This window comes from Drosophila willistoni (assembly GCF_018902025.1).
Source record: "Drosophila willistoni isolate 14030-0811.24 chromosome XR unlocalized genomic scaffold, UCI_dwil_1.1 Seg144, whole genome shotgun sequence".
NCBI lineage: Eukaryota > Metazoa > Arthropoda > Insecta > Diptera > Drosophilidae > Drosophila > Drosophila willistoni.
In genome coordinates, this window is record NW_025814057.1 from 9100424 (window position 1) to 9124730 (window position 24307).

At 39.0% G+C, this 24307-nt stretch overlaps 10 protein-coding genes across 10 annotated transcripts; 5 read left to right on the top strand and 5 right to left on the bottom strand.

The window, feature by feature from the left end:
- Positions 1 to 100: 100 nt before the first annotated feature.
- LOC6638903 (mRNA export factor Gle1) lies at positions 101 to 2529 on the top strand. Its single transcript, XM_002061779.4, has 2 exons — positions 101 to 231; positions 297 to 2529. Exons 1-2 carry the CDS (start codon positions 229 to 231, stop codon positions 2421 to 2423), a joined length of 2130 nt encoding a protein of 709 aa, XP_002061815.2. The 5' UTR covers positions 101 to 228; the 3' UTR covers positions 2424 to 2529.
- A 187-nt stretch (positions 2530 to 2716) lies between these two features.
- Positions 2717 to 4708, top strand: LOC6638902. Its single transcript, XM_002061778.2, has 2 exons — positions 2717 to 2769; positions 3581 to 4708. Exon 2 carries the CDS (start codon positions 3595 to 3597, stop codon positions 4441 to 4443), a length of 849 nt encoding a protein of 282 aa, XP_002061814.2. The 5' UTR covers positions 2717 to 2769; positions 3581 to 3594; the 3' UTR covers positions 4444 to 4708.
- An 818-nt stretch (positions 4709 to 5526) lies between these two features.
- Positions 5527 to 7640, bottom strand: LOC6638901 (protein phosphatase PTC7 homolog). Its single transcript, XM_002061777.4, has one exon. It carries the CDS (start codon positions 7339 to 7341, stop codon positions 6388 to 6390), a length of 954 nt encoding a protein of 317 aa, XP_002061813.1. The 5' UTR covers positions 7342 to 7640; the 3' UTR covers positions 5527 to 6387.
- A 71-nt stretch (positions 7641 to 7711) lies between these two features.
- LOC6638900 lies at positions 7712 to 8775 on the top strand. Its single transcript, XM_002061776.3, has 2 exons — positions 7712 to 8172; positions 8238 to 8775. The coding sequence occupies exons 1-2, from the start codon at positions 8010 to 8012 to the stop codon at positions 8726 to 8728; spliced, it is 654 nt and encodes a 217-aa protein (XP_002061812.1). The 5' UTR covers positions 7712 to 8009; the 3' UTR covers positions 8729 to 8775.
- LOC6638755 (ubiquinol-cytochrome-c reductase complex assembly factor 1) lies at positions 8724 to 9821 on the bottom strand. The gene is made up of 4 exons (XM_023178468.2): positions 9720 to 9821; positions 9452 to 9634; positions 9132 to 9383; positions 8724 to 9064 (listed from the first exon to the last, which is right to left on the bottom strand). The coding sequence occupies exons 1-4, from the start codon at positions 9774 to 9776 to the stop codon at positions 8783 to 8785; spliced, it is 774 nt and encodes a 257-aa protein (XP_023034236.1). The 5' UTR covers positions 9777 to 9821; the 3' UTR covers positions 8724 to 8782.
- A 129-nt stretch (positions 9822 to 9950) lies between these two features.
- LOC6638754 (SURF1-like protein) lies at positions 9951 to 11237 on the top strand. The gene is made up of 4 exons (XM_002061774.4): positions 9951 to 10316; positions 10379 to 10500; positions 10560 to 10754; positions 10821 to 11237. The coding sequence occupies exons 1-4, from the start codon at positions 10134 to 10136 to the stop codon at positions 11203 to 11205; spliced, it is 885 nt and encodes a 294-aa protein (XP_002061810.2). The 5' UTR covers positions 9951 to 10133; the 3' UTR covers positions 11206 to 11237.
- On the bottom strand, positions 11200 to 17611 carry LOC6638753 (UDP-glucose 6-dehydrogenase). Its single transcript, XM_002061773.4, has 3 exons — positions 17157 to 17611; positions 13469 to 13607; positions 11200 to 13405 (listed from the first exon to the last, which is right to left on the bottom strand). Exons 1-3 carry the CDS (start codon positions 17304 to 17306, stop codon positions 12264 to 12266), a joined length of 1431 nt encoding a protein of 476 aa, XP_002061809.1. The 5' UTR covers positions 17307 to 17611; the 3' UTR covers positions 11200 to 12263.
- A 562-nt stretch (positions 17612 to 18173) lies between these two features.
- Positions 18174 to 20901, bottom strand: LOC6638752 (cilia- and flagella-associated protein 52). The gene is made up of 5 exons (XM_002061772.3): positions 20301 to 20901; positions 19531 to 20235; positions 19232 to 19461; positions 18955 to 19171; positions 18174 to 18885 (listed from the first exon to the last, which is right to left on the bottom strand). The coding sequence occupies exons 1-5, from the start codon at positions 20720 to 20722 to the stop codon at positions 18234 to 18236; spliced, it is 2226 nt and encodes a 741-aa protein (XP_002061808.1). The 5' UTR covers positions 20723 to 20901; the 3' UTR covers positions 18174 to 18233.
- Positions 20902 to 21032: 131 nt separating this feature from the next.
- On the top strand, positions 21033 to 23085 carry LOC6639224 (putative serine protease K12H4.7). The gene is made up of 4 exons (XM_002061771.4): positions 21033 to 21962; positions 22034 to 22172; positions 22233 to 22704; positions 22773 to 23085. The coding sequence occupies exons 1-4, from the start codon at positions 21163 to 21165 to the stop codon at positions 22898 to 22900; spliced, it is 1539 nt and encodes a 512-aa protein (XP_002061807.1). The 5' UTR covers positions 21033 to 21162; the 3' UTR covers positions 22901 to 23085.
- A 17-nt stretch (positions 23086 to 23102) lies between these two features.
- LOC6639223 (circumsporozoite protein) lies at positions 23103 to 24234 on the bottom strand. Its single transcript, XM_002061770.4, has 2 exons — positions 24006 to 24234; positions 23103 to 23944 (listed from the first exon to the last, which is right to left on the bottom strand). The coding sequence occupies exons 1-2, from the start codon at positions 24070 to 24072 to the stop codon at positions 23178 to 23180; spliced, it is 834 nt and encodes a 277-aa protein (XP_002061806.1). The 5' UTR covers positions 24073 to 24234; the 3' UTR covers positions 23103 to 23177.
- Positions 24235 to 24307: the final 73 nt, after the last annotated feature.

Here is a 24307-nt window from a genome sequence, read left to right on the forward strand (position 1 = left end):
CTGCATTTTTTAAATTAAAAGAACACTAGCTTAAAAAAATTAATTAATTTCGCCATGAACTTACTTTCGATAAATGCATATGTCAAACTCTTTGAATGTTTGCCAACACTGAACTCAGCATTACTGCCGGCATCAAATATAAAAACATTTCGTGAGTAAGAAGATCTCGCATTATTTATTAAATTTAATAAAATACATTGCACTCAACAACCTTCGATTATCATCACAATGGTAAGCCTCCCAAATTCTCCTCAATAACAATTATGCAAGTTGCCTTTTTCTGTATCCTGTAACAGAGTGTTGAAGATCTTTTGCGAGACATGGGTGGCCTACGCGTGGATGCGGCCTTGCAGCATGCAGCCTTGGCCTCTATTACCAGCACAGGACCACGGTCTCTGGGACCAGATAAAGAACCCATATGGAGTCCCGAAAAGCAACAGCAACAAACCGTCAAGCAACAGGTGCAGGAGGAAAAGAAGGAGCAACTAAAACTGACAAAGGTTGAAAAGGAATCACCGCACAAGCCGAAGAAATCTTCTCCTACAGTGGAAACGTTTAATTGTTGTATTCCCGACTTTGAGGATATACAAGTTTACCAATTTAAGCAACATTTAAGCAAAGAATGCAACAAAAAAGTGCGACATGAAATGAAAATACTCAAGGAAAAGCAATTGGCCTTTAACAAGAAACTCTTAGCAGAAAGGGAAATCAAATCAAATCTGGCCGATCAAATAGCCAAACAGCAAACAAGCGATTCTCAGATCAAACAAATTGCCGAACAGCTGGCCTTACAGGAATTGGAGATTCATCAACGGGATCAATTGGCCATCAAAAAGGAGAGTAGAGAAAAATTGCACAAATTGGCCCTGGAGGGTGTTGCCCGTTGCCAAAAGCGTTTCAATCGAAAGTATGAGAATATCACACGCATGTTACTCTCATTGGACAAGGAGACAGTGCAGGAGGCATGTGCTGCACGAAATCGTCAATTAAAGGAATTGGGTCAGCAATTTAATCAATTGCTCGGACACTTTAAGACTTCTGGCCAGGCAACTGATCAAAGTCAATATTTGTCACTCATTTTAAAGGCAGAGCAATTTTGCCATACCATCAACGAATTGGAAGAATGTTTCATTAAAGATTTAGCTGAATTTTCCCATCATATACAGGAGCAATTGAGATTGGAAGCACAGAAAAAGCAACAAGAACTGGAGCGTCAACAGAAGGAAGAATTGGAGAGACAGCAACGTCAACTGGCGGAGGAACAACAACAACAACAACAGCAGCAACAACAAAAAGCGGCGGCCGAGGCAGAAGAAGCCAAGAGAAGACAAGATCAAGAGGCTGAATCTCAAGGAATAGTTGCACCACCAGTTTTTGAACCAGATCAATCATCTGCCCCTGTTGTTGTTGCTGCTGCTGCTGGTGCTGCTCCCCCTCCTCCACCTCCCACTGCTACTGACAGTTTGGGAAATGTTCCTGCTAGCATTTATGTTCATCCCACACGTTTGGCATTTTATAACGAAATCAATGCTCTGTATAAACAAAAAGTGGAAATTGTCAAGCCACTGCAAACAAATGAGGCCTTGAAACAATATCGCACTAATTGCCAACGTGCCATCAATATGCCACTAAATGCCATCTCGGCAGTCAGTCCGCAGCATTTGCAGCAAAATTTTGACAAAATATACAATTTCTTTAATGGCCAGCCAGTGAAGATAATGAATCAATCGATCACAATCAATGATCATCCTCTGGCCCGTGACTATTGCCTGCTGCTGGTGGCCAAGAAATTTGTCAGTCAATGTGAGACATCGATATCAAGTAATCCCCAGGCCGCATTTCCCTTTGCCTCTGTAATCAACACATTATGGAAACTATTGCCCGACTTTGGTAAAATCTTTTTGGCCTATATGTACAAGGAGTCACCGTTTCTGGTGCCATATGTGATACCACAGCATTCGAATCAGACAACGGAGCAATATTTAAAGACCATTGGCTATCGTCTCTCCGAAAAGAACGAATTGGAGAAGCCGGATATATACTTGAAACGTCAGACTGGCCTGGCGCGTCTTTATGCCGCTGTGATAATGACACCAAGTCGCAAATCGGATGGCCCGGCCCATTGCTTTGGCCTGGAGGAGGGCTGGCGTTGGTTGGCTCATTTCGTTATGGTTCAACCATTGCCCGATGTCTCGGCCACATTGATGATGGAGATGTTACACAATCTTGGATTCGATATGTGGCGAACTTATGGCAAACAATTTGTTAAACTTTTACTCTTCATTCAAACCCATTATATACCCCAGTTATCGGCCTATGACGAAGGTGGTCCAAAGACAAGGCTTGAAATGATCTTGGCCAAATTTCTACGGGAACGTACAATACCACAAGTTACGGGTGTTTTGCCACCGGGTTTTTGGTAATTTAAATAACGTAGAAGTATATATTTATTATAGAATGTAATTTGTAATATGTGTGATCATATTTTATGTTCTATATATAATAAAGAATAGTGACTACTTAATAGTATATTGTTGACTTTCGGTTGATTAGAGCAATAAATAATAGTATGAGTAGGTTGAGTTAACCACAAATGATTTCAAATTTATATGAAATAGGAGAATTACTTATTACTCATCAATTTCACTCCCACTCGGACACAATCAACCAAATAGAAATCGACTACAAAATACCCTGTGCCATTTATAGAGAAGTGGAAGTGGAATTTTGGTCATGTGGAGCAGGATAAGAGTAAAATCGAACGAGAAGGCGTTATCATAGTCTCTCAGATCTAAAAGATTTATATATGCATACGATTCCTTAAGCATATTAACCAAAATCTCAATAAACTCTTTAGTCTAAAGGGTATAAAAAAATGGTAAACATTGGTATACACACATTCAAGATAAGCAAACAGCAACGATACATTGGATGTTGATTGACTCTAAAGAATTCAGTTATAGGTTGCATTCGGAAGAGTCGTGAATAATGTGGCCTCCAGCAAATTTACCTCAACTGGATGATATATCCTTTAAATTGCTAATGGAATGCATACCAGAAACAAATGTGGATTTGGAGAAATTTCAACAAAAATCTGAAGAGTTTCCCATTGCCTTTGGTACGAATACATGCCGGGTAAAGTCTCAGCCAGCTGAACGTCATGGTCAGATCTGCAAACAGATTGCCTCAGCCTATCCGGTGATACATGAACGTACATTGGCCTTGTATTTGGATTTCCTGCAGCACAAGAAGATACATGGCAATGCCATTGAGCAGAGAGTCTATCAGAATCTAAGTGTATGTGGCCTCGTCCAGCGTCTGTTGGAGAAACGTTGCGTCTTCTTTTTGGGACCCTCGGATAGCTATATGTTGATGAGTGGTGATTGCGACTATGGTGGCTTTGAGCAGATTGGCACATTGGAGGAGAAGGTGCCGTTAATTCTTCAGAATTGTCTTAGCTATGATGAAATTAAGTTATCGGCTCTGCTCTCGACATCCACGCACACGGAGTTCATCAATGACGGAGCACGCCGGAATTTTGGTCATGTGGAGCAGGATAAGAGTAAAATCGAACGAGAAGGCGTTATTATAGGCATGGTTGGATCACGTTTTCAGCGTAACAACAAAATGGAATGGGAGGATATACTTATCACCAGGGAACAGAATACACCACAAAACGGTTATGGATTGGTGGATAATCCGACACGTGAATCGGACTATCGTCGCATTTGGCGTCAGTTCTATAATGAGCCAAAGGATTTCCTATACGATGAAATTGAGAAAGATTACAAGCGATTCCTTGATATCAAAAAGAATTCAACTATCTATAGATTCGATACTTTGGTCATGAAAAAGCGTTTTGCAATCCTTTTTGACACTCTCTTACTGGAGGCCCAAGGCAGAGCCATGCGAGCCGATAAATCCGCCTATATACATGTGGTGGGCTTTGGCCTGGGCGTTTGGTTGATCCATGACAAGCAGGAGAAAATTTTCTTCAATTCCTTTGAAGAACGTCTCCTGGCACTGGGGGATCAACTTAATCATGTGGATGTGGTGCATTTCTCGTATTTTACTCTATCAAAAGTTGGTAAACTATACGATGGTGCTTTCATACCCTTTAAAAATCATCCCAAGCGAGGCATTAAGATATGCATCTCAAAACGTAATCCACATGAGAACCTAAAGGATAATACAATGTTATCGGTTGTCTCCTATGCCTGGGATTCCAATGCTCTGCCGGGCAATGAATTCTGGTCTGGCACACTTCATACTAGTAGTGATCCGGCGGCCGCGTGCTCCACTCTGATCACCGAGCTATTGAATCCTCACATCAATGTTGACTATTTGAATGGCAACAATTTGCATATTGCCTCTGTCCGTTATGGTCTTATCCATATTACGGAATATGCCCAAAGAGTTGCCAACAATTCAGTACGGGAATAAAAAAAACATTTAAAAATGCTTCAGAAACATAAAAATCCAAAAGGATTCCATGCTAGGGTTCAATATTCTCCCTACAAAATAGTCATTTATGATCAGATTGTGGATATATACATATATATATATATATAAATGTATATGTACACCAATAATATTTCAAACAATTTCTACTAATGGTCCTATTTAATACATATTTGTTGTCTTTTGAAAAGAAATTTCTACTTTTAAGTACAGTAAAATCTCCCTATAACGAATCTGAAGAAATTCACAAATTTCATTCATTATATATATCTATTGATTTGCTATAGGAATTTATATTTTTTTCTCAAGGGAATTAACAAAAAAAATATATAATATAACGTAAAACTCAATTTTAGTTATGTTTTTCTTGGAGTATTTAAATTATGTATATTAAATATGAAACAAAAACGAAACTTTTTTCAATACTCGATAAAAGCTTCAATCTGAATAATCTTCAATAAAGTCATCAGTATCCATAAAAAGGATTACTAAATGAGCTTGATATATAAAATATTTTCCTTTCATATTAAATCCTTAATTTTTAAAGCAATTACAAAAAAATCCTGTGCTTTCTGAAATTCTGTGCTGCATAAATTTTGTTTATGGATCTAAAAAATTAAAATTAATTCTAATCCAGTCGAAATAAATGACTATTTTATAATTTACGCAAAATTCCTAAGAACAAATATTTAATTTGTGAAATTCCACGCTGCATAAACGTTGTTAATTGATATATACTATATACATACATACATATATACACGAAGAATCACTTCACCTGGCCCTCTCTAAATACACAAATATAGTATTTAATAATACACAGACAGACACACGCATATACATACAAAATATTTCGCATACAAACAGATACACAAATATTTCGTGTATACATGTGTATGTATACATATATATTAAGTATACGCATATATGTACCTACATTTAACAATATAGAAATAAAATGTGTTAACTCTTTGTACCCCTCTTCTTACCCTTGGAAATTATTAACATTTTCTATATTCTATATATATTAAAGATATTAACAATTTATTTTTGGTTTTTTGTTGATTTTTCAATGAATATTGTTTTATTGGGTCGCAAATATCAGTGAGTACATTTGGACAAATAATTTTTTTTATTTTTTTTTACTTAGTTAAAGACAGTCGCCACAAACTTTTCGCCTGTATAGTATGTGTGTTCGTATAACAAATAATAATTATAATTTAAAAAAAAAAAAAAAACAAAAATGAAATCCTCAGTTCGTTTTCTAAAATTTGATAGATCGTCGAAACTCTTAACTCCCCCAAGACATATGTGTGTGTGGGATTGGGTATTGGGGTTTGGGTTAGGAGGTTGGTTGGTGTTGGGGTTCTCGGATTGTGTCGCAATTTGTTGTGTTATTGTTGATTAGAGGAGAACTCGTTGCTGACGACACAAAAGATCATTTCGGGCTGATAATTTCGTTTTACTTTTTTTTTTTTTTTCTTTCTTTCTACTTAAAGCGAGAGTTATGTATACACTTGAGGGGGTCAGAGATTTTGTTTCGTTTTTTTTTCTTTCTGTTTTTTAATGGCTCACCAGGATGCGTCGATTAGTAATAATTAGTTTTGAGGGGGGAAGTGGGCGAATTGTGGGAGGGGGATATTCAATATGAGTTATGTATGTGTGTTTGTTTTGTTTGTTGTTTATGTATATATGTAACTAACAATTGAAAGTATGTTCTGGTTGTTCCTCAATTATCATCATCATCAACATCATTTCTGATTGATACTTAAGCATTAGAAAGAACCAGTAAACAGACTCCTAAAAGCTAACTAAATATATATATATATATATATATATATATATACGGACTACAATTAAACATGCCTAAAAAACTAGTTGTGTTTTATATTGAATGGGGGGGAGGGAAGGGGAAGGTATTCTTTTTCAAATGGCTACCGTGGCAAGGACCACTGTAATGTCATCTGGCTTGCCACCACGTGCCTGAATATTATTTCGTCGTGCACTCAATGCGAATGGCGACAGAAATTCCGAATTAAGGGACAATGTCCTGGCCATCAGGGCCAACGTATTGGCTGTCATTTGCAGCTTAACTGGATCACGTTCGCCCTCAACCTCACGCAGAACCTGCAGCATCAAGGCCTCTGGTACATTATCGAACACACCATCGGTGGCAATAAGAATCACATCGCCATCCTCGACTGGAAAACTCATCGTATCCGCCGATTCGGGGCTATCACTTAGTACATTCGGTCCATGGCCGGGTGGCGGCAATGACAGTTGGAAAGGTGTATTGAAATAGTGTTGCTGCTCCTCAGACTTATGCACCACTTCGCCCTGACGCACCACTATGAAACCACTATCACCTATATTCGCTGTATGCACCGTGCTCGTCTCTCGATTAAGGATTAGCACACAGGCCGTACTGCTGCCGAGTATGGGCTTCTTTTGCTCCATTAGCTCACAATAGCTATAGGCCAGCAGGTTGACAGGTCTTTGAGGATTGAAATGACTGCAGTGGACCAATCGCTCGCAGGTACGCATCAGAAAACTGGAAAACTCGCCGGGATCGATGCCATAACTTCGCCAACCTCCCACTCCGTCAGCCACGCCCATCACATCGGCCTGCTCCGTGGAGGCCTTGAACCAGGAATCTTCGCCATACTTGCCGGGCTTGTATTTGTGACGCAGATTGTCCTTGGCAAAGCCACATACCACCGAAACGAAATGTGGCCGCTGCGGTGTTGGTGTGGGGGAACGGGACGATGATGATTTTACAGAACCATTGCCCGTCCTGTTGGTTGCAGTTTCCAATAATGTGCTGAAACTGCTACGCAATGCCCGAGATATCACGCGCGAGGTCCAATTCAATGAATGCATTTCTCAAAACTCGTGGTCTTCTCTTCTCCTTCCTGCACGCCTTGCCCTGACAACTCTCCCTCTCGCCTTCGCCGTTGCCGTCGCCTTTACCTCAAAACTCGTGCGCTTCTTGGTCGTCGTCTCGTACTTGGAGTTCGTTTTCCTCCTCTTTCTCATGCATATAGATATCGATTTTATCAGTACATTTGTTTTCGCGAGCACGGGGCATGTGTATAAGTGTATTGTCTTTACATCTACTACAATTTATATGCCAAAACATTCAACAAAAAAATTTACAACTAATTTACGTTCCAATATAGTGTGTTATGTGATTCTGAATCAGTGTTGTCACTTCTGCTTTTATCCCGTCAGATCTGGCTTTCTCATTACCAGTTTAGTTCTATTTTGCTTAGTTTCTTCGTTGATCTAGCTTTTATGCTCAGAAAAAATGCCATCACTGATTCCGATACGGGGTTTTCGCACTGGCATTTCCGATGGGGGGCGCTAGTCAACTATCATTGTCTTTCGCCAGGTGTTGAAGCAATAAAATCTGTTTTCGAGAGCAATCGATAACATTCTTAATTATCGAAATCGATTACAGCACTAACATCATGAATTAACAGTCGCCCGGTCTGTAAACAGCAATTAAAATACAATTATTTTGTTTAAACAATTACAATAAATATACAATGCGCACTAGCTACAAAAAGAACCGTCCATTTGATTTTAAATTAATTGATCTTGTGCAGCCCAATAAGGTTCTCTATATGCGTACAGGCCTCTCCAATTATGAGACAATGAAAACCAAAACGGAAATCTGGGCAAAAATAGCAAAGATCATGAACTGCGAGGGTAAACTTGAGAATGTCACTAACTAAATCATATATGTCGCTAATCCCTTGTGTTAACCATTACAGTGGACTTTTGTATAATGCGCTGGAATAATCTGCATTACCAGTTTCGCAAAGAATTTCGCCGGGCTAGTCAAACCGGCTCCACCTGGCCCTATTTGCAACGTTTGCAATTTCTGGCCGATCTTCAGTTGCGTTCCAAACGTCAGAAAAAGCCTCTATCGGAGGCACACCAAGAAATGGCTATGGCTACGATAGAAGAGCCTCCCATGGAACATCTTTTATGGAATGCAGAACAACAAAATAATTTTGTAGTCGAAGAAATCATAGAAGACACGAGCAATGATCAAATCATTCATGAAGAGATCATCTATGAGGAGGATGAAAATCAACAGGAATATATGTACCCCTCCACAGATTTTTTACAAATCGACAAAATTCTAGCTCAATTCCAGAAACCACATCGTGTCCGAGTAGAACGTCGGATAATGGCCTTCCTTTTAAAATGTCAACTTCGGTCTCTAGTAAATGAATCCATAGACGATTTGACAATTTAATTTTTAGACTCACTTTTTTTTAATTGAAAAAAAAACCAACTACATAACCTACTTTTAAATCTTGCATTTGTCTAGATCATGCCAGGCCACCTTTGGCTTGGTTATGAACTGATCTCGCGTTAAGCTATCTAACATGAGGGCCTGTTTGCGTACATATTTGACCAGGCGTTCGATCTGGGTATAATCAGTGCAGTTCATCTCAAAGAAGCGACGCCAAAGGGCGCAGGCTAGGACACGATCATCGGACATAATGCCCTCATCGTAGGCAATGAGAGCAGCTTGAAATTGTTCTGATAAAGTCTCGATCTGTTGCCTAGTGCGGGAAGGATTGTTGGCCTGCACAAGAGAAAAAAAATGTGTTAGATAGAAGTTTCATGCTGCTCCTGCTACATTTTGAACTTACACCCAATTTCTTGGCACGCGTATTTACATCTCCCCACATGGCCTCCACGATGCAGTTGCGCAAAAAGCGTCCGTCTTCGCCTGTCTCTGAACCTTCAGCCATTGAGCGCATTAAGAGCAACCACACATGCAATTCGGTGACCAGAAACCAGGAGTTGAATGTATTCGGCAGATTGAAATCGCGAAAAAAGGCAACATAGTTGATTTTATCAGCCACACTCTCGTACAGCAGATGACTAGCCACTTTAAGGCGCTTCAAAGAGAAGAACGTCATTAGATTTAAGACAACCAGACGAAAATATTTACTATTCCATTACTTACAGCTTTTGTGTTGGGTGCAAAACCCACTTTGTTTAGAACCCTCTTGAGAATTCCTCCATCTGTGGCTGAGGATTTGCTCTTATCGGCGCTGTCTACAACTCCTGTAGGTGCGGAGGAGGAGGTATAACTTTGATTCTGAAGCAGGAATCCAACAGCCGCCGTTTTGTATGTGTATTGTGCTGCCTAAGGAGAACAAGTTTATATAAGAGTTGCATTGCTAAAAGTAATCATCTTCTATGAGAACTTATGCCTCTCACAGTGGACTTACCCATTGAGTTCTTCCAATGCCGCTGGCTAGCCTGCTAACTGCGCGCGTACACAGCATTCTTTTGTAATAATTTAATTCACTTTTTAATATTTGTTACAAAAAAAAAAAAATTAAATACAAACGACAAAACAGCTGATTGGCTTACAGAGAAATGTGCCAGAACAGAACCAGGGATACGGTAACACAAATTTGCATTCGCGGCGACTTTTCGAAATAGAATTGTGTTAAAATCTTTTCCTATAAAATAAAGTTCTAGCTGATCGAACTGCCTTTGTTTGTCAACCTAATAGAGCCGAATGATAAATTTACGAATTTCAGTTTCAAATATTTCTATGCTGTAGCCCTGGCCATCAGTGATTTAACATCTGTTAACCGACTGAATGACCCAGAGGCTTCAACGGAAACAATTGAATAATGTTGCGATTATGCCGGCTGGTGTCACGCCCACTAAAGCAAAGCTATGGCCCGCCCACAGTCCAATTGGTCACACGGAAAATGGCACAAACACCATTTAAGGCAGGTCAGCCAGATTGGACCACAAGCATACCCAGACCCAAAGAAAATGAGAAGATCACAGCCATGGGATGGTTTCTCCTGGTAAGAGAGCAGCTTTCCTTAGCCAATCTTCTAGTCTAATGAAATTCTCTTGTCTCCCCTAGCTTATACCAGCCACAACATTTGGTTTGGGCTGTTGGCAGGTAAAACGCAAAATATGGAAAGAGCAACTTATCAAGGATCTACATGAACAATTGAATATGGAGCCAGTGGCATTGCCTGACAAGTAAGTTAAAAAATAATAAATTCCTCATAAAAATAGTATTCTAACGCTTTGAATTTTAGTCTTAATGATGTCAAACAAATGGAATACCGTTTAGTTAAGGTGCGCGGACATTTTCTTCATGACAAGGAGATGCGCATGGGCCCACGATCACTCATACGACCTGATGGCAGTGAAACGCAAGGAGGTCTCATCTCCAAACGGGATACCGGCAATGGTTATCTGGTGGTAACTCCATTCCAATTGTCGGATAGAGAGTAATAGAATTACATTGGTTGCCCGCTTGCTTGCTCCTCTAACTATTATTTCTCTCTCTCTTTTAGTGATATAATTCTAATTAATCGCGGTTGGGTCTCTCGCAAACATGCTGAGCCATCGTCTAGACCCTTGGGTCAAATCTCTGGCGAATTAGAGCTAACCGCTGTAGTGCGCAAGGGCGAATTGCGACCACAATTTACACCCGATCACAGCGGCGGTAAGGTCTATCTATATCGTGACCTACAACAGATGTGTGCCAAATCAGGCGCCGCTCATGTCTTTCTCGATGCTGTCTACGATGAGAAGGTATCTACCGATGCTCCAGTTGGTGGCCAGACGCGTGTTACCTTGCGCAATGATCATCTATCGTATTTGGTTACCTGGTTTAGTTTATCGGCCGCCACATCCTATCTCTGGTATCGCCAGATTATCAAGAGAATACCATTTTAAGTGATTTATAAAATGTACATTTTATTTATTTATATTATGTTTCTTTTTTGAATTTGGAACCACATAAGTAGAGAAGATATATGCTTAATCCAGTTAAGGTTTTAATATTGCAGTTGGTTTTCTCGATCCTTGATTGATAAGGTATCGATTATAGGAATACAATTGCTTAAGGTGCGGTGATCTCAACACGACAACAAAAATGGCAAATTATTTTTATGAAATGCAATACATAAATTAACAAAAGTTGAAGCTTAATCAATTGAAAATTTTCGTATTTTTCACCACTGATTCATTAAATTAAAAAATAATTATACATTTATAACAAATGGAAGAAAAAAAAGAGAAGAGAATTAATAATATTTAAATGTCCAATGTCTCTTAAACTATTTTCTAGATTTTTTCCTAATTTCATTTTCATTACAAATTTAATATAGAAAAGCTATATTCCTATGAAACCTCTTAAAGATATAAAAAGTTAGGGATCGGGGGTCATAGTTTATCAAAAAATACTCAGCTGATAGGGCAGATACCAGTTCGAATTGGAGATAGATTTATATCCTTTACAAGGATACTCTGAATCGTTTTTCATCGTTGTAGTTATCAGCAGTTTATTATAATAATTAGTAGAAACACAGCCATCTCCGTTTTTTAGGGCAACATCAATTGAGTATTTTTGATAAGAAAGATGATGATGATATCATTAAGTTACGATATCGTTAAATTTATATATAATACTTGAATCAAAATAATATAGAGACGGTAGTTTCTCTCTCTTCTGTCCAGATTGATAAATGTTATAGTACATTGGGATTGACTGCTTTTCTAGCACTATTTTGCCATTTTCAGAGACACACCTACACCTTTTAGGCTTGTCTCAGCGTTAAAAAACAAACGAAAAAAAAAAAAAAAACTTATAAAACACACACACACACATCGATATTTACTAAAATTTCGTCTCGTAAATACTGGAAAATGGTTTGGGCTTTGCTTTTTGTCAACTTTTTAAGTTTAAATGCCATGTTGTAGATTGGAATTGGCTCATTGATGATGCAGTCTCCCTACAGCTGCGGCACAATTCCCCAGGATCGTAAAAGTCCTGTACGCTGATACTTTTTGCCAATTGTCTGAACATGGAAACCAATTTGCTGCAAACGCTCATGATCAAGGATCTTACGGCCATCGAAGATATATGCTGGTTTCATCATCGACTGATAGATGCGTGTATAATCCAAATCCACAAATTCATCCCATTCGGTGCACACAACCAAGGCATGTGTGGATCGAACCGCACTATACGGATCACTGTGAATCTGTACGGCCTTCTTTACATTCTCCGGCGATTCGGTTACACTTGGATGCGTTAGATCATCGATTATTTGCTCGGGCTCCACTTTCGGATCATAGATATCCAGTTTGGCACCCTCCTCCAGCAACGTTTGGCACACCGTAATCGCTGCCGTTTCCCGTGTATCGCCCGTATTCTTCTTAAATGCAAAACCCAATATGGCAATACGTTTATCCGACACCGTATTGAACAGACTCTCGATTATCTTTTGCGAGAAACGTCGCTTCTGATAGTCATTCATATCGATAACCTGTTGCCAATAGGCCGCCACTTCGGGCAAATTAAGATTCTCGCAAATGTATATCAAATTGAGTATATCCTTTTGGAAACAACTACCGCCAAAGCCCACCGATGCTTGCAGAAATTTGGAACCAATTCTCGAGTCCAGACCAACGGCACGTGCCACCTCAGAGACATCGGCACCGGTGGCTTCACACACAGCCGATAGGGAATTAATACTGGAAATGCGTTGGGCTAGAAATGCATTTGCCGCCAATTTGGACAATTCACTACTCCATGTATTGGTCGTCAATATATGCTTCTTGGGTATCCAATGCTCATAGATCCATGATAGTTTCTCTACCGCCTGATGTCCTTCCGGTGTCTCTTCGCCACCAATTAAAACACGATCAGCATTAAGTAAATCATTGATAGCCGTTCCTTCGGCCAAGAATTCCGGATTCGATAGTATATCATAATGTATGCCAGGCTTTTGATTTGCCCTCAATATATGCATAATACTTTCGGCAGCTCGCACTGGCACTGTACTCTTCTCCACGACAATTTTATTTGATTGAGCAATTTCGGCAATCATACGGGCTGCACTTTCCACATATTTCAGGTCAGCAGCTCGTCCTTAACAAAAGGGATGAAGTTAATATACTTCAATTACATATTTTATCCTTTAACTTTACTTACCCTTGCCATTGCCGCTTATTTTTGTTGGCGTGTTGACTGATATAAAGATGAGATCTGCATCTTTAATCGCCGTCTCAATGTCGGTGGAGAAAAATAGATTCACATTTCGGCACTTCTTGACTACCTCATCTAGGCCAGGCTGTCGAAGAGAAATTTTTGTCAACTCATTAAAATTGTTTTTCTACAATTCAAACTAATTCTAATTCTAATCACGTTGAATTGTTTTTTGTTGGTTTAGTTATTGGATAGGCAATGTGTAGATAGATGACGTTCCCATTTGGTTTAAAGATAAGATTATTCAGCTCTATATATATATATATATGTATATATATAGTACTTTGCAATCTTCTTACGCAGTTTCTGGGAATTGTTATCTGGAAAAGGTTTTTTTGTTCATTTCATTTCTATGGCAAACTTCATGTTAAACATGATTATAGGCTTGGGTATTATCTAATTGTTTGATTTCCCCATTACTCATATCGAAATAAACAACAATCAATAAAGAGTTTGAGTTAAAATGAATACAAATCGAATTTTTTTAACTTTAACTTAAAAATTTATAGATAAATCTCAACAAAAAAATAATGTGAAAAACTAAATATATATTTAGAAGTTGAATTTACCCTTAATCAATCCATAAAAGTTTGATCGATCAATCCAGTTAAAGTTTTGTTCAATTGAAATTATATTCTATTTGATGTGGGTAATAAAAAATCTAAAGTAGTTGACCTTTAAGAGACATTCAGAATATATATATAAATATATCAATCGGATTTGTTTCTCATTTCCAATCGTAACTAAATGAAATATCCTAAAACTAAAAATTTGAAAACAAAATAAGCGGTTAACAGATTTGAAAACGATTCTCAAAAATATATTCAAAAGCGAAAAAATGAAGAGGACATAGCCAGGTCAGCTCTTGGAACAGGAATGACTAATTTTAAGAACCTAATGATGAATTTGAAGTAATATTTTGAAGTCATAATGATATAACCTTTACGTTAAATAATATTTAAAACAAATATTTGCAGTATTTACAATTACTTAATTAGAAACTAACTTCAAGTTGGCAAGTAAATTCCAATTGAATTTATGTAGAAACTCCAATTGGTTTCTCTGCAAAAGAATTGAAGCCCTACAAAACAAAACAAACCCATGGACTAAAGCCTATTAGAGGGATTTGACTATGTGTTTAGGGTGCGGGGATCGGTTCGGTATTGAGGGGCATGACATTTGCTCTATTTATTGTCGCATTTCCGACTGAAATTATTTTTACTTTGCTTCCGTCTACCCACATCGTAATGTGAGTATGTGCGCAATGTTATCAGACTTTGTTGTTTCCTTCTATATATATATATATACATATATATAATAATAATAATAATACTTAGGGTCTGCTGGTCTAGTGAACGAGATAAGCACACCAATACAATGATATTTATTTTTTCGAGGTTTAGGGATAAGTGAAAATTTATTAGAATACAAAAAGAAATTGCTAAATTGTCCACGTTCTTCTCTACATTTTGTGTCAGGCAGTCAGGCAATCAGTCGTAAACACAGAGTGTTTGGTTCTTATCGAATTTCAGGGGAAACAAACCTACAAATACAAATAACATACACATACATACATATATCTATCTGTAGAAAATACAACAAATATTTTATTTATTACCTTAGCATGGCTGAGTAATGACCCAAGTAAAACCCCAAGTAATTGCTTTTTTGCTGATGAGGCCAAGGTTTGTTTGAAAAATTCAATTCTTAAGTGATGATCATCATAATGATTTTTGAAATGCAATTTAAAACAAAAAAAAAAAAAAAAAACTATTTGTGTTGCCGGCCTTGTCAACATTATCTGACATCCTCCCTCTCCTTCTCACCTCCCTCCCTCTCCACCACTCATCTTGTATGTTCTATGTTTTCTCTCTGTCTTGTGTGTGTGTAGAGTAAAGTAATAACATTGTTTTTTTGCAAACAATTTTCACAATTGTCTCGTGTCTTCTATTATTATACTTATTTCCTGTTGCTCTCTTTCTTAATTACCAATACTTATCAGTGAATGTGGACAAGAGTTCCAAGTAAAAGGAAAAAATATCATCCTAATTATGTATGTACTTACTTCCATTCTTGATTAACACCTGCCGCCTCCTCCTTCTAATAATAAAATTCAAATTCATTTCATTTTTTTTTGTGTGCCTCTGTCTCTGTATGCAAATTCTCGAGTGAGTTCAATGAACATTAAATCGACATTTCAATGGAAATTATGTTGTAATTTTTGTTCAAAAGTTTTGTGGGAAGTTTAAGCAATGAAAAAGAAGTGTGAAAAAAGAGATCATTAACCTACATACATCATCATCTTTCATATTTGGAGAGTTGTCCATCTCGGTTTCTAAACAATGGGATTTTGTCTAGGAAATGATGACAAATTCTTCTTTATAATGTCATATTTCCAGTTTAAGGTTTTAAAAACACTATTTAAATGTTTTTAGAGAACAATTTGGTATTTGTTATAAAAAATTGATTAACCTACCCTATCAAAAGTTATTGCAAGTCAAGAATTTAAATTTATAAACAATGGAACAACAGTTGAAAAGATTTTTATCATATTCAAATCATTATTTTATTCTTTTTTTTTTGTTATTGCAAGAGAATAAAAGCTATTTTTGAACAATATTATTAATTATTTAAAGGAAATACCCTTTTTTTTATGTTTAGCATAAACTTTAAGCTTGAAAAATTGAAATAATTGTCGGTGAAAAGGCTTGGGCGGATCTAGGACTGTGAAATGGGGCAAATAAGCTCCTTTAAATATGCAATAGGCTGGAAGTGTTCAAAATTTGCAAAAAGTTTATAACTTTTCGTATGCCTTACTTAAAAAGCTTGATTTTAGAATTTTTTCATCCGCAGAAATCGTATTCATGGTTGGCTTATTGCATACTTTTGGGAGCAAATTTCCCTCATTTCCAGTCCTAGAAATAATGAAAGGTCAAAAAACTGAGTTCCAGGTTTTTGGAGAGTAATTTTTGTATATGATATAAGACTCGTTTTTCAGATTTTGAAGAACGACACACACTTCAATTTTAAATATTTATAATTGGCCAGGTAAAAATCGATTCACTTCCATTTTTAGGGCACATGAATTAAATGTTTTGCTGCCCAGTGTAATGGACATTTGCATAAGAGTACTAAAGGTTTCTCTCTCTCTCCCGCTGTGTGTGTGTTTTGGATTTCCAATTCTACGATTCGATATTGATAAATGACTAATTGTTGTCATTGTCCCACAAGAGCGAGCGACCACGTACCGTTTCCCCACTTGACCTTGTTGCGGTACTTGGCTGGTTGGCCAAGATGATGCGGACACCGCCGCCGCCGCTGCCAAGTGCCACCTGCAAATCACCTCACGCACAAATTTGAATAACTTCAAGAAGAGGTGTGTGTGTGTGTGTAATAGGAACTGGTTTTTGTTTCACCGGGAAGTCTTATGGTGGCAGCGTGGAGTGGGGTCAATGACGTTCCATTTACTTGTTCATCTTTGAATTTTGTGTCTGATTGATGTTTTGTTTATTTAGGATTTCATTGAAAGCGCAATGAGCGCAGACACACGCACACACAGACACACAACACACATGCATCTCTTTGAAGAAACAACAATAGCAAAAAATAAAAAAAAAAAAGAAATAAAACTAACCTCATAAATAGGCAATTTATCCGAATTCCACTGAGCAATCCGCTCGGAACTTTTATCCACCAGGGTTATAACAATATCGGGGCATTTGAGTGCCATTACCGCACATGTTGGACCGCCCACATAACCAGCGCCAATACAACAAACCTTCATGGCTGTGCTTTTTCTCCTTTTTTGCTCTTCTCTTCTATTTTATTCTTGTCGTGATTTATTTGTTTTTGCTCTGGTTGCACCCTTTTCTTTTTGAATGGCTTTGCTCAGCAGTAATGTTGACTCTTTTGTGAATTACTGTAAATAAGTTATGACTCTACCGGCAGTCAAGCAGCAGGCATCAGGTGCAAAGTGTTGTTTAATTAAAGTTCTTAACGCGGGTAACTTTGGACCGTCTTCTTCGATTTATTTCCGCGCTTGAATATTCCGCCGCCGCACTCCTATTTACTTGGAAACAAAAAAAAAACAACAAAAATCAAAGAGGCAAAAAACAACAACAAACCACGAACCATTATTATTAATTCCCTACTTCCCTGTATTTCTAGTGTAGTGTTGTAAAATGTACAAATAATTGCAATCCATCTGAAAATTTCAAATGTTTAATATTAATATTCAAAACTATTTATAATTGCAAAAAATATTGAAATTGAAAGAATTTGGTACATTAGCACATTAACTGAAAATACATTTCGCATTTATTTATTTATTCACCACTTGTAATTATATTTCGAAATATAGCAAATAACTAATTTTTTTCAGTTTTTAATGTTTTTATATGGACTTTTCTTAGAATTAAAGATTCAATTATTATTCTCATTGCTCATTCTTTCGAATGAATATTCGAATTTCTAGTTATTTTTGTATGTTCTTATAAACAACTTGAATGGCATAAATGAAATTGGCGCGAATGCCTTTATGGCATTTAAAATGTTTGTCATGGATGTAGTCAAAATCTAAGCTAGGGGGGTCAGCGTCGATGCATTTCCCCTCACTAAGCTTATGGTTGAAATTGTTGCAAATTTTTTGAGATTACAAGTAGCAGTCTGCTTTATTTTAGAATATGCTTAAACTTATTAACTTAAAAACACTTCAACACTTCTTCACATCCGGAACTATTTTGCATTCCGCATAAGGATCATCTTTCTTTTTCTTTTGGGCACATGGTGGACATTCCACACAGCAGATATCATCCTTGGGAGTGGCTTTTAGCAAATTTCCAATGTTTTCAGTTTTGGGCATTTGAATTTTATGTCCGCTGTCCACACGGGCCACGGCTTCGGTCTTGCCCTTTGTCACAGATGCCTTCATGGCCGGTGAATATGTTGCAGCATCTGGGGGATTCGGTCTGCCCCAGTATTCCCGTGGTACATCCCAAATAATGAGCGAGCCATCCGTGCTCCCAGTGACAAACATCTGGCCGCAAGGACTATAAGCGGCACTAATCACGGATGAGGCATGTTCGGACCCAATGCCCACCACCTCACCGCTGTTGTATTCCCAGAGTTTCACCTGTAGATCACTGCCCACGCTAACAAAGTAGTCGCCGGTGTCATTTATAGAAACACAATTCACCGACGACTTTTTGGATGCCGTCAATTCCCGTATGAGAGCTCCATTATATACCATCCAATAGATAATGCGACCATCAGAGCCGCAGGTGAGCACTTGGACACCAGTGGGGAAATAGTTTGCGGCCATAAATTGAGTATTGGCTGTAACAACCTGTTTACGGGTCATGCGACTACACGAAATAGGAAGAAAGTTAAAAATAGATAACTTTTTATCTAGAATCTTGTTTGCTGTTACTAACTTGATATCCCAAATGACACAGGAGCCATCTGTGCAGGCTGAGATCACTTCCGTGTCCAAATGATTGATATCCAATGTTGTGATTGGTCCCGAATGATCTTTGAGAACAGCCAACAAATCTTGACGATATGGTTCTATCTTCCAGACGCGTACCTGACCCTCAATGCCGCCAGTGACAATGAGACGTCCCGACGAGGCCACCGCCAATGCGCTGCAACCTAAAGTGACACCGAAACTTAATATAGATGAAAAGCTCAAAATTAATCATCATCTCTCACCCTTATTATGAGCATTCGGAATGGCATAGATCAGACGCCCAGTAATGGGTGTAAAAGCACGTATGATGCCATCATTCCATACCGAGACAATGCTAGTTCCATCATGGGTAAAACGTACAGCTGCACAATTAAAATTATAGACCATAATGCGAAGCAATTCTTGTTTACGTCCCGAAGACCAGATACGTATGCATTCCTTGCCGGATGTGGCAAAGACAGCGGGATATTTACTATAAGCAAAAAGATTGAAAGGGTGAATCAAAAAAGGATAATAGACAAATCGATTATCTTCCACTCACTTGGGAAAGGTAATACAATAAACGGACTTGGTATGACAAGTCCTTAACAATTTCAAGACCCATGTCGTAGTATTTAAACCATAAATCTCATTTGTGTCCGTACAGATGTAGAATCTATCCGGTGTGGAGCGCACAAAAGACGAAATTCGTCCTGAAACTCGTGTATGCTTCAGGGTACGCAAATATGGCCAAGTTGGTCCCGGGTATTCACGAAAATTGATCAATGGCACATCTGTGCGTTCTTCCACCAACTCGACTTCACCATCGCCAGCGCCAATCAGAAGACGATTGTTCTCCATCACATACAAAGCCCGGACACCATTCACATAACGATTGCAATCACGTCCAGTGGGTTTACGGGCATTATGTGTGCCAAATGCTCCAAGTATGCAGCTGGTTGTGCCCGGATTGGTCACATTATCCCGATCGCAACAGTTGAGCACAATTTTCACAATGTCCCCGGTGCCCGTACCCAAATAGGCAAATTCATCGTTCTTATCAATACGAGCGCAATAGAAGGTGCGAGTTTTGTTGGCCAAATGAACATCCTGGACCAAGAGCTTCTTCTGCTCACGCACAATGCTCCACAGACGGAGATGACGATCGCCGGCAGTGAGGAAAAAGAATGGATTATTGTGCAAAGGACGCACGGTTAAGGCATTTCCCGAAATGGCTCTCGTTGCCGGCTGACGACAAATGGGAGTACTGTCCAAATGAAATTCAAATGATAATTTCTAATCTAATAATTCTTACATTTCAGTTGCACTTACAAACTTTCCATATCAAAGACAATGACGGAACCATCATCCGTTCCGCCTATGGAGACAACAAAACGATCCTGAGCCGTAAAGCAAATGGCCTGCACTTGCACCTTATGCAAATCATGTCGAGCAATTTCCTTACGTTGATCATAATTCCATATAATGACATAGCCACGAAATCCCATATGATTTATTTGGCCAGAGGCCAAGAATTTGCCACTTTTACTGACATCCAAGCATGATATGGTATTCGTATGACCGGCCACAAATTCCTGGGTATTCTTCTTATAGTCGGCTATACCAATCTTATTGCCCAGGGCAAAGATAATGTCTCCGGTTGTGGGATGCTGACGCACTCCGTTCTCCACTTTGCCATTGATACCGAATATGGCCCGAGGTCGCAATTGTTTGCAATCGGCTGGGGCATCCATGTTTTAGGCAAGAAAAAAAAAATTGGTCAAAATCAAAATATATATATATTTATACTATGTGTATTTTTCAGTTAGTTTAGTTCAGATGAACGAATGAATATTGCCGGCCTGTTTTCTTAGCTTTATTTATTATTTGTTTTTTTCGTTTCCAAATTTAAATTGACAACCGTTGCTTGGAGTCCCGTTGCCCGGCCAGATGTTTGTGTCGATGTGGCCAGAGGGCGCCTCGTTGGTAGTCGTTACAATCAAATGGTTATGTGTGTGTGTGTGTGAGGGAGAGAGAGCGAGTGAGTGATATATATATATATAGCCCCCACTACAAATTTTGCGGGACACTTAGCGGGACGTTGGCTAGCTAATCAAATAAAGCAGTAAATACAACAACAATTAAAAAAAATATATACATTTTTCTCTTAATTGATCTACGCAAACAAAGAAAAATGTTACAAAGGGGGGGCGTCTCTGGAAAACCCCTGGGATTTGGCCTATTCCTTCTGATTGTCGTCGGCATCGCCGGCACCAACAGTCTGGCCCATTTTCGTCATGGCCGTCTGTTCAATGGATTTCTGGGTAAACCCAGCAAAACGCCTGGACTCCAGGGATCTTTGGAAACGGAAGACTTGTGGTTCGAACAGCGTTTAGATCATTTCCAGCCAAGTAATACCCAGACATGGCAGCAACGTTACTTTGTCAACGAAGACTACTACAGGAATGACAGTACGGCGCCGATTTTCCTAATGATTGGCGGCGAGGGGGAGGCCTCCAAGAAATGGATGCATGAAGGTGCTTGGATTCACTATGCCGAACATTTTTCGGCATTGTGCATACAGCTGGAGCATCGTTTCTATGGCAAGAGTCATCCGACAAAGGATTTGTCCACCTCGAATCTGGTTTATTTAACCTCTGAGCAGGCCCTGGCTGATTTGGCCAACTTTGTGGCGGCCATGAAGGTGAAATATGATCTTAAGGATTCACAGAAATGGATAGCCTTCGGTGGCTCGTATCCCGGATCATTGGCTGCCTGGGCCAGGGAGAAATATCCACATCTCATTTATGGTTCAATTAGCTCTAGCGGTCCGCTTTTGGCTGAAGTGGACTTTAAGGAATACTTTGATGTTGTGAAGGCTTCACTGGCCAGCTATAAACCTGATTGTGTGGAGGCAGTGACACGTAGTTTCGGCCAGGTTGAGATCCTGTTAAAGCACATGATTGGCATGGCCAATCTGGACAAGACATTCAAGTGGGTAGTCGCTAGAGATGCATACATAGTTGACAATGACTTTCATAATTCTTTCTTCTTCCTTCTTCTAGAACTTGCACTCCCATCAAGGATTCCATTCACAATGATTTGGATATATCGAATTTCTTTGAGAATCTAGCTGGCAATTTTGCCGGCGTAGTCCAATACAACAAGGATAACAGTCCTCATGCCACCATTACCATTGACGATGTTAGTGAAATCTTCTTCGGTCACTTATCCTTATTATATGCCCCCCTATCCTTCTTATAGATTTGCGATGTAATGTTAAATACCACAATGGGACCACCAGTCACACGTTTGGCTGCCGTCAATGATCTGCTACTCCAGCAATCGAACGCCTCGTGCCTGGACTACAAATATGACAAAATGATAGCTGATATGAAAAATATATCATGGGACTCGGAGACCGCCCAGGGAGCACGCCAATGGACCTATCAGACATGCAATGAGTTTGGTTTCTATCAGACATCAGAGAACAAGGCGGATACATTCGGTGATCGATTCGGTGTGGACTTTTTCATACGTCAATGTCAGGATGTTTACTCAAGTGACATGGATGCCCGGTATTTGGAACAGGTGGTGGGCCAGACGAATAAGCATTACGGTGCCTTGAAACCAGAAACCACAAATGTTCTCTATATCCATGGCTCCATTGATCCCTGGCATGCATTGGGTTTGATCAAGCCGATAAATGCCAAAACCCCAACCATCTATATAGAAGGTATAGTCGTCATATTTCATATGAAATGCAATCAATGCAATTTACTTTTGTTTTCGTTTTATTTTTAGGCACTGCCCATTGTGCCAATATGTATGAGCCGGTGAAAAGTGATCCACCCCAATTGGTTGAGGCCCGTAATAAGATACTCAAATACTTGGCCAATTTGCTTACTGAATATGACTCGGAATTGAACTGAACAGCCCCTCCCAAAGAATTATGGTTTTTCGCCACATCAGCGTTTCTTTTCTCGATTTATATATATATACATATATATATATGTATATATTATATGTATGATATTTTTTAAGTGTAAAATGATTTTGTGTTATTAAAGTGTTGCCTTGGCTTTGGTGTAGCCCTGAAAGGTTATTTATATATATATATATATATTTGTATGTATGTGTGTATGTATACGTGTAAATGTAGTGTAGTATTAGTGGCTTTTACATAATATTGTATTAGTAGTAGTCAGCCTAATCCTTTTTGGCCTGCTCCATCTTCTCATGGAATCGCTTCCAATAATGCTGGACCATCTTGTTTTGTATGATTTTCTGTTCGATAAAGCGTACAGTCCAAGTGCCCATCAAATAGGATAAATCATAGATGAATGCCACCACACGAAAGAAATATTTCTCCACTTGCTCCCTGTCCGGGCTATTGGCAATGATTTCCTGTATTTGCTTATTGGCCATATTGACGGCCTCATTGAGGCTAGATGGACCGGAACCCAAACCCTCTGACTTGGCCTTAGAAGATTGATTGTGATCATTAGATGATGATCCAGATCCCGATGAACCAGCCTTGCCACGTGTGGGAGGCTCAGCGGAATTGAAGCATTCCATGGGCTCAGCTGCTCCCAATTTGCCAGGACGTATTATTGCCTGATCGGCGGCCATTTCGGATGTGGCCATATTTTTGGCACCAGCAGCAGCACCTTCATTATCTTGGCCATAGGAAGATGACTTATTGTTGTTGCTGCCGCCGCCGCTGCTCATGACTTTGGCAGTTGCATCAGTCACAGATGGAGCATTACCACCAATAATGCCACCACCCATATTTGGGGCAGCAAATCCAGACAATGACGAGGCCTTTGCTGCATTGTCTCCATCGCCGCCGCCACCGGCGTCGCCGCCTTTAAGGGAATAAAAGCGAGCCGAACTCAAAGTAAATGGAGAACTACCAAAAGGACCAGCAGTATAAAGAGGCGATTTCATTTCCTTCAAGACCAAACGTGGACCATCTAAATAATAGATGAATTTATAGTGCCTGTAGTCTATGTCCTCCTCATTCGACTAACTTACCCCAATTCTTGACTGGATTATTAGTGATCAACGCACGTTGAGTAATCTTGAGAGTGGCGCGCATCATCTTTAAATCGGCTTGGTTTTATTTGTTAATTGTTTATTTTATTTTTTTTTTTTAATTCAACACAAATTTTCGAAAATAAATGTGATAATTTGAACGTAGAAAAATGCCGACTAACTTTCGGAACGAAGTGAGAGAATGAAAAGACGGGGCCGGCCAACTAGAGAAAACCATGTGCTCAATCAACATGACAAGAAAATGTCAGAGAGAGCCTGGATTGTCAATTTCAATTGAAGCG